The sequence below is a fragment of the Carassius auratus genome, chromosome 22, assembly GCF_003368295.1.
Source record: "Carassius auratus strain Wakin chromosome 22, ASM336829v1, whole genome shotgun sequence".
Classification (NCBI taxonomy): domain Eukaryota; kingdom Metazoa; phylum Chordata; class Actinopteri; order Cypriniformes; family Cyprinidae; genus Carassius; species Carassius auratus.
The window spans coordinates 28,075,070-28,085,961 of record NC_039264.1 but is presented as its reverse complement, the minus strand read 5'-3'; the positions used below and the strand labels follow the sequence as shown (position 1 = coordinate 28,085,961).

The 10,892-nt window shown below is 39.4% G+C and overlaps 2 protein-coding genes across 4 annotated transcripts; both read right to left on the bottom strand.

The window, feature by feature from the left end:
- Nucleotides 1-281: 281 nt before the first annotated feature.
- On the bottom strand, nucleotides 282-3,138 carry LOC113040239 (protein shisa-5). Of its 2 annotated transcripts, none has more exons than XM_026198570.1 (5): nucleotides 3,006-3,138; nucleotides 2,040-2,187; nucleotides 1,070-1,230; nucleotides 824-985; nucleotides 282-733 (listed from the first exon to the last, which is right to left on the bottom strand). In XM_026198570.1, the coding sequence occupies exons 1-5, from the start codon at nucleotides 3,064-3,066 to the stop codon at nucleotides 594-596; spliced, it is 672 nt and encodes a 223-aa protein (XP_026054355.1). In that variant the 5' UTR covers nucleotides 3,067-3,138; the 3' UTR covers nucleotides 282-593. The 2 variants fall into 2 exon arrangements, with proteins under 2 accessions (XP_026054355.1, XP_026054354.1); XM_026198569.1 differs by having other exon boundaries at nucleotides 282-736; nucleotides 3,006-3,137.
- Nucleotides 3,139-3,182: 44 nt separating this feature from the next.
- LOC113040238 (ubiquitin carboxyl-terminal hydrolase BAP1-like) lies at nucleotides 3,183-10,806 on the bottom strand. 2 transcript variants are annotated; one of them, XM_026198568.1, is made up of 17 exons: nucleotides 10,494-10,806; nucleotides 10,195-10,224; nucleotides 10,049-10,103; nucleotides 9,487-9,619; nucleotides 9,279-9,398; nucleotides 8,461-8,522; nucleotides 8,198-8,340; nucleotides 8,036-8,114; nucleotides 7,578-7,716; nucleotides 7,044-7,188; nucleotides 6,629-6,810; nucleotides 6,421-6,548; nucleotides 5,158-5,651; nucleotides 4,864-5,084; nucleotides 4,683-4,775; nucleotides 4,503-4,575; nucleotides 3,183-4,121 (listed from the first exon to the last, which is right to left on the bottom strand). In XM_026198568.1, exons 1-17 carry the CDS (start codon nucleotides 10,576-10,578, stop codon nucleotides 3,988-3,990), a joined length of 2,316 nt encoding a protein of 771 aa, XP_026054353.1. In that variant the 5' UTR covers nucleotides 10,579-10,806; the 3' UTR covers nucleotides 3,183-3,987. The 2 variants fall into 2 exon arrangements, with proteins under 2 accessions (XP_026054353.1, XP_026054352.1); XM_026198567.1 differs by having other exon boundaries at nucleotides 5,158-5,654; nucleotides 10,494-10,805.
- Between the last annotated feature and the right edge of the window lie 86 nt (nucleotides 10,807-10,892).

Below are 10,892 nucleotides of genomic sequence, written 5' to 3'. Positions count from 1 at the left end.
TACCGAAAACTCTCTTTACTGCGGCTTACCAGTTTGATTAAACAAAAAATGTAGACACTTACCTACTGTCACCACGAATATAACTGTATGAAAGAGCAGAAGTCCACTTCAATAGCTCGTTGATTGTGCCTTTGGCGTATTTCCTGGTATTTCTTGATAACTGGCTGTAGTTCCCCTTATACGCAAGAAACTCTCAACAAAACCAAAACCCACCAGTGTAACGTGTGAATCATATTGATTTTACATACACAACTCTATAAATGCACACAGACACACTTCTGTAAACCAGATGCATCATTTATTTTTCAACTCTGATAGTCAGCTTGACTCTTGCTTAGTTTGATTGGCATAAGTTGAATTGATAGACAAGTTGACAACGTAGTAAATATACAATCGCAAAATATCTGTACTGATCTAGGAGCCACAATAACTACGATGGAAATATCTTTGGTTAGAGTAGAGAGAAAGAAACAAATTCAAGTGTTCAAAGCAAGTGTAAACACTATGGTGAACAATATGGTGTCCACAGTAGCTGCACAATTCACAACAGCAGAGCAGAAATATGTAACCCTCCAGAATGCAGCAGTTTGGATTTAGCTACTGGTCTTGACGACTGAACCGGTGTAAGCAGGGTTGTACGCTGGTTGAGGTGAGGTGTAGTCTGTGGGCAGCGATGACTGTAGAAGATGCGTGGCCTGTCCTCCATCATGGAATGGAAAAGTATACCCTGGACCTACTGGCAAACCAAAGACAGCCATGATTTTGATGGTTCGCCATCTTGGCTCAAATAGTCTTGGGCGTCTCGTTTGCTTACTTAACTTACCAGTCTCCAGATATGAGGGTGGCGGTCCAGCTGGAATCGGTTGGCCTCCATAAGGTGGGTTATTTGGCAAAGCCTGGCAGGGAAGGTACTGACTGCCCTGAATGACGGCTGAAGGCTGGGGAAGGTATTGTGTCGCGACGACCGTAGCAGTCGTAATAACAGCTGTGTGAAGAATGAAAGGTGGAACCACGCTGAAATGACGTTATAAAAACATTCGGCCAATTTGACGTGCAAACATTGACTTACGGCTAGGATTTCTGAACCTCTTATAGAGATAGCAGCGTGGACAAACCCAGCAGATGAGGAACAAAATGATGATGACTACAAGCCCTATTATGGAGGCACCAACAGCGATAGAAACAGCGTCGCTTTGAGGAGAACGTTTAGGCAAATGGCTGATGTCTTTGCTTTTGGACAGATAATTGAGAAGAAGCAAAATAATAGGTTACAAATGGAAATAATAATATAACAGCCATCCACTTATGAGTAAACAGAGCTATAGTTGTAATTGAATTTGACACATTCACTAGAAAAATCCTTTATCGTCTTGGGACTGAAGAGGGAAATGATGGCAGGAAGGTATTTCCTCTAGGGTTCCTGTTCTCCAAATCTCACAGAATAATGGCAGCTTTGTCCAAAACTTTTAAGTGTTGCTCTATTATGTTTAAATATACTTGCCCATACCAAAAATTAAATAAAAATGTTCGGTAACACTTTATTTTAGTGGCCAAATTCTCACTATTACCTAGTTGGTTATTAGCATGTCTATTATAAACATATAGGTTGTTTATTAGTACTTCTAAAGCACATATTCTGCATGACCATATTTTACATTCCTAATCCTACCCCAAACCCAAACTTAATAACTGTATTACTAATTATTAATAAGCAGCAAATTGGGAGTTTATTGAGGCAAAATCATAGTTAATGGTTTGTGAATAGCGGGAATTGGACCATAAAATAAAGTGTGACCAAATGTTCATATAAATAACAGGTTTCCCTATGGAATATCATATTTAATTTTTTGTATTTGGTATTTAAAAACTAAATTAAATAATAAACCGAAGATCGGTTGTGCATGATTTTTACAATCTAGTTAGAAAATAATATAAACTATTACAAAAATATCAGAATAAGTTGGTAACATCTGGTGAGGGAGAAATATTAAACATTTAACTCTGATTTATATTAAGAAAGAAAAAAAGCAATTCCTTACAAATGACAGTGAGTTTGTGCTCTAATAGTCAATTTTTTTTGTGGATCAGAGCAACAGTATCTTTCATCACAGGTCCCACAGCAGAACTCAGATCTCCAAATATCACAGACTACCGAGTCTCTCTTATACATGCCGCATGTCTCATAGCCTAAACAAATAAAACAGAGGAAATGTGAGCCATTTTAAAAGTAATTCAGTTCTTTCACTTGTGTTTTGAATCACTTGTTTGGAAGTTTGGAGTAAAGCATCACTGTTCAAGTGTTTCAGAGACACTCTAGAAACACCCTAACTAATAATTATAAAATAAGCAATATTTAATCGCATTTTAATGATAAAAACAACAAATGTGTGGAAAAAAAAGACATGTAAAAAAAAGATTGGCATTTACATTAAACAACACTAAAATTCAATACTGGTATTCGTTCATGAGTGTGCCGTTTCCAAATGAGAATCTGTAAAAGAACTGGTACGTTGAAGGACGAATCGGTCACACTAATAAAACCCATAGACAGTACAAGAGATAAAACGAATCGGTTCGATTGATTCATTAAAAAGATTCGACTAATATTAACACTTCCTTTCTTCAACTTCAAGGATCGAACATCTTTGCTTTGGAGCGTTCATGTTCATTTTACAGTTTAAGCACCAGAAACAATTTGATCATTTTAATATCTTTATAACAACAGGGACATTTTCAAAACAAATATGTACTTCGTCCCCACGTGGAAAAAGAAACGCTTTCGCTGGCGTGCAAAACGCCCAAAAACGGTGTTTAGAAAAATATGACAAATAATTAACAAACTAGAAACACGTGCAACATAAAAGAGAGGAATACCGGAATAATTAGAAAATATCTTGAACACGTGCGCAGTACTTCCAAACAACCATGACATCCGTCGTGTTTTCGTGGTTCAAAGACTTGATTCACTCGAAAAGCAAGTTTAAAACGTTTCCTTAGACATTTACCTAATGTAGTCGTGAATAATCCTGCGGACATGAGAAGAAAACCAAGGATGTTGGAAGCCATTGCGATGCTCCTCACCTTCGATGAGGGGGCGTGGCGGGTGGGTGATGTTTTTTTCCGTCTGAAAACTAGTCCTTTAAAAGCAAGACTCTTTTAAAAACGAAATCAAGGCCACCAGTGTAATTCGAAACATTTATTTCAATGTCTAGATCTGACAGTCCTGTGTGGACATCAGATGATACACAAATACATATGTACAAACAAACAGAACATGTTGAGACAAAACCCACTGGCCTATTCCTTACCAATAAAAACAATCTTCAAGAAAATGGTGAAGAACTTCAACCAAAAACATTTTCTTCTTTAACTCTTGCTGAGATGATTTGTATGAAATGAACCAATACACATACACAAACCAACTCAAGTTTACAGTCTCAAAACTTCTTTGATTCTTTTTGTCTATTTATCTTATGAACAAAAACGGCTGTGGACATTGAAAATCTAAAATCCCATCTGGATTGACGATTGGTCCATTTGTTAACAACAGACATGCCCTGCACTGTTTGAGCGAATTTGGAGCGCCATTATCTTTGGTAGCACCTTGACTAGATATCTGGGATTTCTGGAGATTGGTATTTCTTGGGATCTTTTTTTAGCCTGAATCAGTCCAGCCCAGTACTCAGTCAAGATACTCATCCCAAAATGGTGCTCCAATGATTGTTGGTTTTATAATTAGCTTGTTACAGTACATGAAGTAATGGCAACATGAAAAAGGGTTGGGTATCTCTAAACATCTGGTGAGAATCACCAATTTGCTTTGGAAGTGGTGATGTACTTGTACATGGGCAGTTTATTATGTGAAACAAAGCTTGATTTAAAAAGAAATAATATTTTCGTCAATATCTAATACTGTCAATGAGGTGTTTGGTATCGTTGTTCATCTTCAGAAAAGATTGAGTTGTCGAGTTGCTGCTTTTTTTGCATTTATTGGCGCTTGGCTTTGTATGGTCGTGAACGTTTCCGCCGGTCGGGTTTGCGTTGTTTGTGGAGCCGTCCAATGCTTACGCCCTGTCTGCGACGCACGGAGATGTTCTGCTCCACCAGACTCGCTAACATACCTACAAAACACCAAAAGGACATTTGATTAAAATAGTGGTTCCTAACCATGTTCCTGAAGCCCTCCCGTCCCAGCACTGCACATTCTGAATGTCTCCTTTGTTTAACACCCATTTCACGTCTTGGAGTATCTATTAATGAGCTGCTGTCCTGAATCAAGTATGTTTGATTACGAAAATCACATGCAATGTTTAAACATGGTTGAGAACCACTGGATTAAATGAATAGCTCCCTGTTATTGCAGCCCATGAGACTTACTTACTTTTGTGGAACACCAAAGGAGACGTTTAGCAGAACGTTCACGCTGCCATTTTTGTGGCATATGAAGATTCTCAAAAATATCTGAATTTGCATTCCACAGAAGAAACAAAATGTTTTTTTACCTTCTTGTGCCAGCATTGATATGAAGGTGCAGATGAATTCGTCATAATTATGAGTCCTCCTTTGGTCATCGATCTGAAAATGGACAAAAAGCTTCACTATACAGGTTCTCTTGAAATCATTCCGGAGAGTCCTGCGAGATTACGTTCTTGTTCATCGGTAGCCTTAAATCAAACTCTTACCTTAAACTTTTTCCTTTTCTCCACTTCTTCTTTCAAACACACTTCATAGTTGGCGATGTCAGCTTCCACGTACTTCAACAAGGCCAGCAACTCCTGTGCAAAAGAAACCCTCAAGTTCATGGAAAGTTGCATCACTAACATCACTACAGCGCTGCAAGAAAACTAATTTCTGATGTCGTACTTTAGGGGTGTATTTTTCTCCAGGAGGTTTGGTGCTGGTTTCTGCGTTGGTGGATGACAGCTTCTCCTTGTCCGGTTTGACGTCGTCTGATTCTTTGACGTCCTCCTGTTTCATCTCCACCGATGGTCCTTCCTTCACTTCCTCCTCTCCTCCTGGACCAGTCGTCTCTTCATTCTCTTTCTTCTCCACACCACCTGCTTTCTTTAACCCTTCCAAGATTTCTATCAAATGAGATCGCGGTTATCCAAAAAAGTATACCCTTAAAACCTCATTGTTTTGATAGTGAACACATACCTGTAGCTGGCAAGGCATACATGACGCCGTCCTCTTGCAGTCGCAGCATTGTGGAGCTCACTAGCGCCCCCAAGTCCCGGACAGCTCGATTGTGTCGGGCATCTAGCCTAATCAGCCCATCCTCTTCTCCAAACAGCACACGACTTAAGTGGGGCACCACAGGGCTGGAGGGCCGCGTAGCTGCTTGCGATCTCGCGGGCGAGCGAAGTGGTGAGTTGAACGCGCTGCCGATTTCCGAGGCTGTATCCGTGCTTTCGTTACTGGGTGTGGGCGATGGCTGGCATGCCGAGGTGATGCTGATCCCACCCGTGCGACCCTCGGTGCGTACATTCAGAGATGTGGAACCTGTTGTAGCCATGGAGTCCTTCCTTTGGACTTCCTTCTTCAGTTTCTCAGCTAAAACGCTGAGTGCTAACTGACCCTCCATTGCTGCAACAGCACCGACTACACTTCGGCCCTTGGTACGTGAACGTAGACCAACCTTTCTTCGGACCCTGCTGATCACACAGACAACCAATAAAGGTCCAAAACAGTAATTTTTCTACTACTTAAGCTTCCTTTCCACTATCTCCGACAAATGAGGGACACAAAAGTTCTTCATTTCCAGTGGAGAGTAGTGCGGTAGCTGCTTGGAGTTACGATCGTATGCGGACATTTCGTATATGATTTGAGCTTCGGATGCATTAAAATATTTGAACTTCAGGTGGGTAGACCCCATGCGACTGCCCGACCGGATGCAATGTATTCTATAAAAAACTATAAGCATAAGGTTAGAATTACCATTAACATTATTCTTTAAACACTATTTCTGTAAAATGATGCATCAGAATAATTCTTAAATCATTATTTACATTGATTGGCCCCATAAAACCTACAACGTTTTTATTTTGGGAGGCATTTATTTTGTGACAATACATTCATACATTAATTATATTCATTCAAAGTAATTCCTTTTACCATGGTAAATATGCCGAGGTAACGTTGCTGCATGACCAATTTGAAAGTTGCCACTAGAGGGAGAAATGTGACAGTCGTGTCCAAATGTGGCGTGCAGTGGAAAGGTTGCGTTAATACTGTCATAGCGAAAATGTTGCCAATCAAGTTAGATAAAGGTTAAGTTTCCACTATGTTTATAGTTTACTTTAGTTTAACGATACAGACATTTGAAGGAACTCTTATCGCCCTCTTGAGTACTGGAGGTTTGTTACCACTGCAAGAACACATTAAATATGTTCAAATTTGAACGCTATCATAGTTGTATACCTGCTTGTAGCACCTGCCGTGCTGCACTCCTCCTCATCATTATAGTCATCCTCATCATCAGAATAAGGGGGCTGAGGGGGACCAGGTAGGCGTGAGCGACCCACACCTGCAGCAAGATCCTCCTCTTCCTGTCAGTCATCAAGCATACTGAATGAAAGCCCATATCATGCTTGCTATCCCAGATATCCTGAAATGCAAACAATCTCACCTGCATGGGGGACTTGGCGTAATTGTGGTTGTCCAGGAAGGCTGGCAGACGCTGGACAATGGGATTGGGAACATGTAGAGGGGCTGGTGGCGGACCACCCCCTGTTGGTAAGGTAGCAGGCTTCGTCATAGGTCTGACTTTTCCAGCAGGACTTGGGAGAGCAGCAGCACCTTCCAGAGTTTCTAAAGTGGCAAGGGACATGTTTTAGGTGCTTTTTTGAATCCCTACATTAATGAATAACGTTTAAACTATATTTATACATAACTATGAAAACCTATTCACACTGACTATTTTATGTTTTGAGGCAAGAACTTTCCTACTGACTTATTTCTCCACACGTCATTGTTGGCAATAACAGGTATTAATCAGAAGGTTCTCATTTTAAATAAATTTAAGATAAATTCAAATATGTTACCTGTGGGTGTGGCCTGCTCTGCACACAAAGATATCGGCATATCTTGCCCCTCCTCCTTTTTCACAGCAGGAGGCGTGTCTTCTGAGGAGGAGGAGTCTTGCTGCTTTCGATCCTGGCCTGAACCTTGTTGGGTCACCCGAATTACCTGTAGCATGTACATAGGTGTACTGAGACATTCACAACTGACCTAGATTTGACCACATATAGTGCTTTTCCACTGTGTGCTACGGCTCGGCTCGACAACTTTAATTTGACTCGGTTTGCTTTTCCACTGCAGTTTAGTAATGCTTCAATGTGGGTGGGATTATAGACTGACCATTATAGCTGTGCCTATCTACCAACCACGAAACAGCCATTTCTTTTTTCAAGTTGTGTGCGCTACAACTGAGGTGGTAATAAAAACAAAGCACCAGGTACTAGGAACTGTTGAACTCCCGAAAGTGAGCTGTACCGAACCATACCATGGAAAGTGCCAATGAACAAAACCTTTGAGACTCAAAAATATTGACTTTACTTACACAAAAAAATACTCACTTTTTTCTCCCTAACCTGCTGGAGCCCATCCAGAATGATCTGCCGGTTCCGTTTCAGGGTCTCCAGCTTAGACTCGTATTTTATCCTGCGATCTGTAACCACCGCCATCAGATTGAACCGGATGTCATGGTAAGGCTCCCTGAGGAACATTAGAAAGAAAACATTAGTTTTCATATTATTTTAATTACATTAAATGTTTTTATATAATCTGAATTCATATTAAAATATAAATAGACACTGCTCAAAAAAATTAAAGGAACACTTAATCAGAGCATACCTTCAAGTCAATTAAACTCCTGTATAGTTTAGATATCCAACATTACGTTTTTGAGAACTGAAAGTGTTCCTGTAATTTTTTTAAAGCATATATATATATATATATAGCTATATGTTCTATATATCACTTTCCTCAAATCCTGGTGGCCAAAGATGTGAATATTGGTCAGTTTAGCTCTTACCCAGCAGTGGCCAGTCCAATTCGCTCCATTATGACCCGTCTGGCTTTATCTGTCCACTCTTCATCCTCACCCCACGGCCCTGAGGAAAAACAAACAGATTCATGTAATCTGCTCTTCTCCTGAAACTCACAAAAGACAGTTATATGGACATTACGTTCTCACCGTGGTCGATGGGATATGCCTTCAGACCGTCCAGCTCAAACAGCCGGTCTTTGATTGGCACATAACTGACGAAGTGAAATGCCTCCATTGTCCGCACGGCGCTGATGCCGTTCTGTTTCTCCGGCAGGTGCCGCGGCTCCGGTCTACACCGAAAACAAGACAAAAACTATGACTACAAAACAGCAGATTGAGATCTGTTAGTGTAAAATCTACTAATTCTAAGTTAATGGGCAAAGACGTGTAATATTAAAGCTTGACTCTACCTGGCGTGGCTGTTGTGGGCTTTTGCCAGCTCAGGAGCGTTTCCAATGGCGTAACCTTTACTCTGAGAAGTCAAACAATAAAGACGCGTTTTAAAATAGGCAAAGAGAAGATGTAAGTGTGCTAATGCTACTTTGTTGACATTCAGACATTTTAAAACATCACTTAAAGTGATAAAGGTAACCAAATAGTTAAAGGGTTAGTTCACCTAAAAATGAAAATTCTGTCATTAATTTCTCACCCTCATGTCGTTCTAAACCTGTAAGATTTCATCTTAAGAAAACAAATTAAGATATTTCTGATGAAATCCATGAGCTCTCTGACCCTACATAGACAGCAACGCGACCTACCTATTCCCAGGTGCACAAAAATATTCTTACGTTTGAACCCCTGGTGTCACATGGACTACTTTACCGATGTCCTTGCTACGTTTCTGGACCTGGGAACATTTCAGTTGTATCGCTGTCTCTGGAGGGTCAGAGAGCTCTTGGATTTCATAATAAAAATACTTAATTTGTGTTCTGAAGATGAGCAACGTTCTTACAGGTTTGGAACAACATGAAGGTGAGTAATTAATGACTGAATTTTCTTTTTTGGGTGAACTATCCCTTTAACGGCAGCCATTGATTTACACAGAATTGTTTTCCATACTATAGAAATCAGAGGCTACCATCAACAATTTTGGTTACCTATATATATATATATATATAATATATAAATATAAATATTTTATGTATGTTATACAGGTTTGAATGACATGAGGGTGAGTAATAATAACAGGATTTTCATTCTTGGGTGAACTTTCCCTTTAAGGACTGACCTCAGGACTGAAGCCCTTGGTGAAAGCCTTCATGCGGCTCAGAGTCGTTCCCAGCTCCACGCCGCTGCAGTTCAGAAGCACACTCAGAAGAGCGTGAGTGGCACAGGAGTTCGGTATCAACTGCACACAACATTCGACAGACAGACTAATGAAAGGGAGGATCATAACTGCAGATTTATGTTGCAGTGCAAATATGGTCGAGACTAACTTGGTGAGCAAAAAACATGTCGTTAACGATCTCGTCATCGATAACTGAGGTTTCGTCCACCAGCGTGGAGACTTTACGCCGAGATCTTCTCTCCTCGATCCACTTGAAGAGGAAGATGAAGCCATAGACAGGACTGAGAAGACAAGATAGACAGGACAGCTTTAGAATGTTAATAATGAAAATGTTTCTAGATAGATAGAAAGAAATCAATATTAAAATGTTTATTATTTTTACAAAATTTATATTTCATTAATTGAGGTAAACTGTATGATGAAATAGCCAATATTATATATTTATTCATAGATTAATAAACAGAATGAATTATGAAAATAAATTTAAAATAAAAGGTTAACAAAAATCCAAAATAACATTATAATTCATATCTGAAGTATTACTGTCATTAGGAAACCAATATCACAAATATAGCAATATTATACAGGCTTATAAATTTAAAAAACAACATTTAAATGATTTATATTGGTAACAAATTACCAGAAGTTTATAAATATTAACATTGAGGCTTTAAAAAATGACTAAAAGTAAAAGTGTGTGATTAATCCACCTTTGACATTTGCTCTGAAGATCATAGATCTCCTCCACCTGAACGCCCTTCACACCTGAGTCCAAACATAGGCATTATATATATTGTGCTTTTCATATTTAATATAGATTATTAAAAGCATGTCTGTGCCAAACAGATCAACTCACCAAAGTCTTCAACCAAGAGTGTGAACAACCCTGAGAAAGAACGAGACATAACAAAACAGACAGTGTTAGAAACCACTAGAAGTCTTATATGATAAAATACTATATTATGAGATGAACCAGAAATTAATACGAGTGCGTTGACTTGCATAGTATGCATTTTAGTCAAATTAATATACTACAAGCACAATATACTATATTGGGAGATGACACGTTAACCTAAAATATATTTAATTAATAATAATATGATTACTGATTATTATACAATGACATTACGCATGAATGTTTATTTAGAGACTCACCCGGGTCGCTTTCTAACTCTAGCCAACCTTTGTTCATTTTTGCAGAAATCTCTCCACTAAACCATCGAGCAGTCCATAATATCATAAAACACTACATCAGTCGTGTCCTACTACATATTTGATCCATCTCAGGAGGATCTGGGCGGCTGGTAAACACAATAAAGAGCAGCGCCGTCGACTGGAGTTGACGTCATTCCGCTGCGCCGTGCGTCAAGACGCAATACAGTGAAGAGGCGCTGGATGGCGCTGAAGTTCAAGACAGATGAGTGTCACGATGTATAAAAACAAGTCACGATACTGTCTATGGTTTCGTAACAGTGTATTTATTCGCTTATTGTTTTGTGTGTGTGTGTGCCACTGATCTATATATATGATAAGTGGTGTGTACCTGTATGTGAT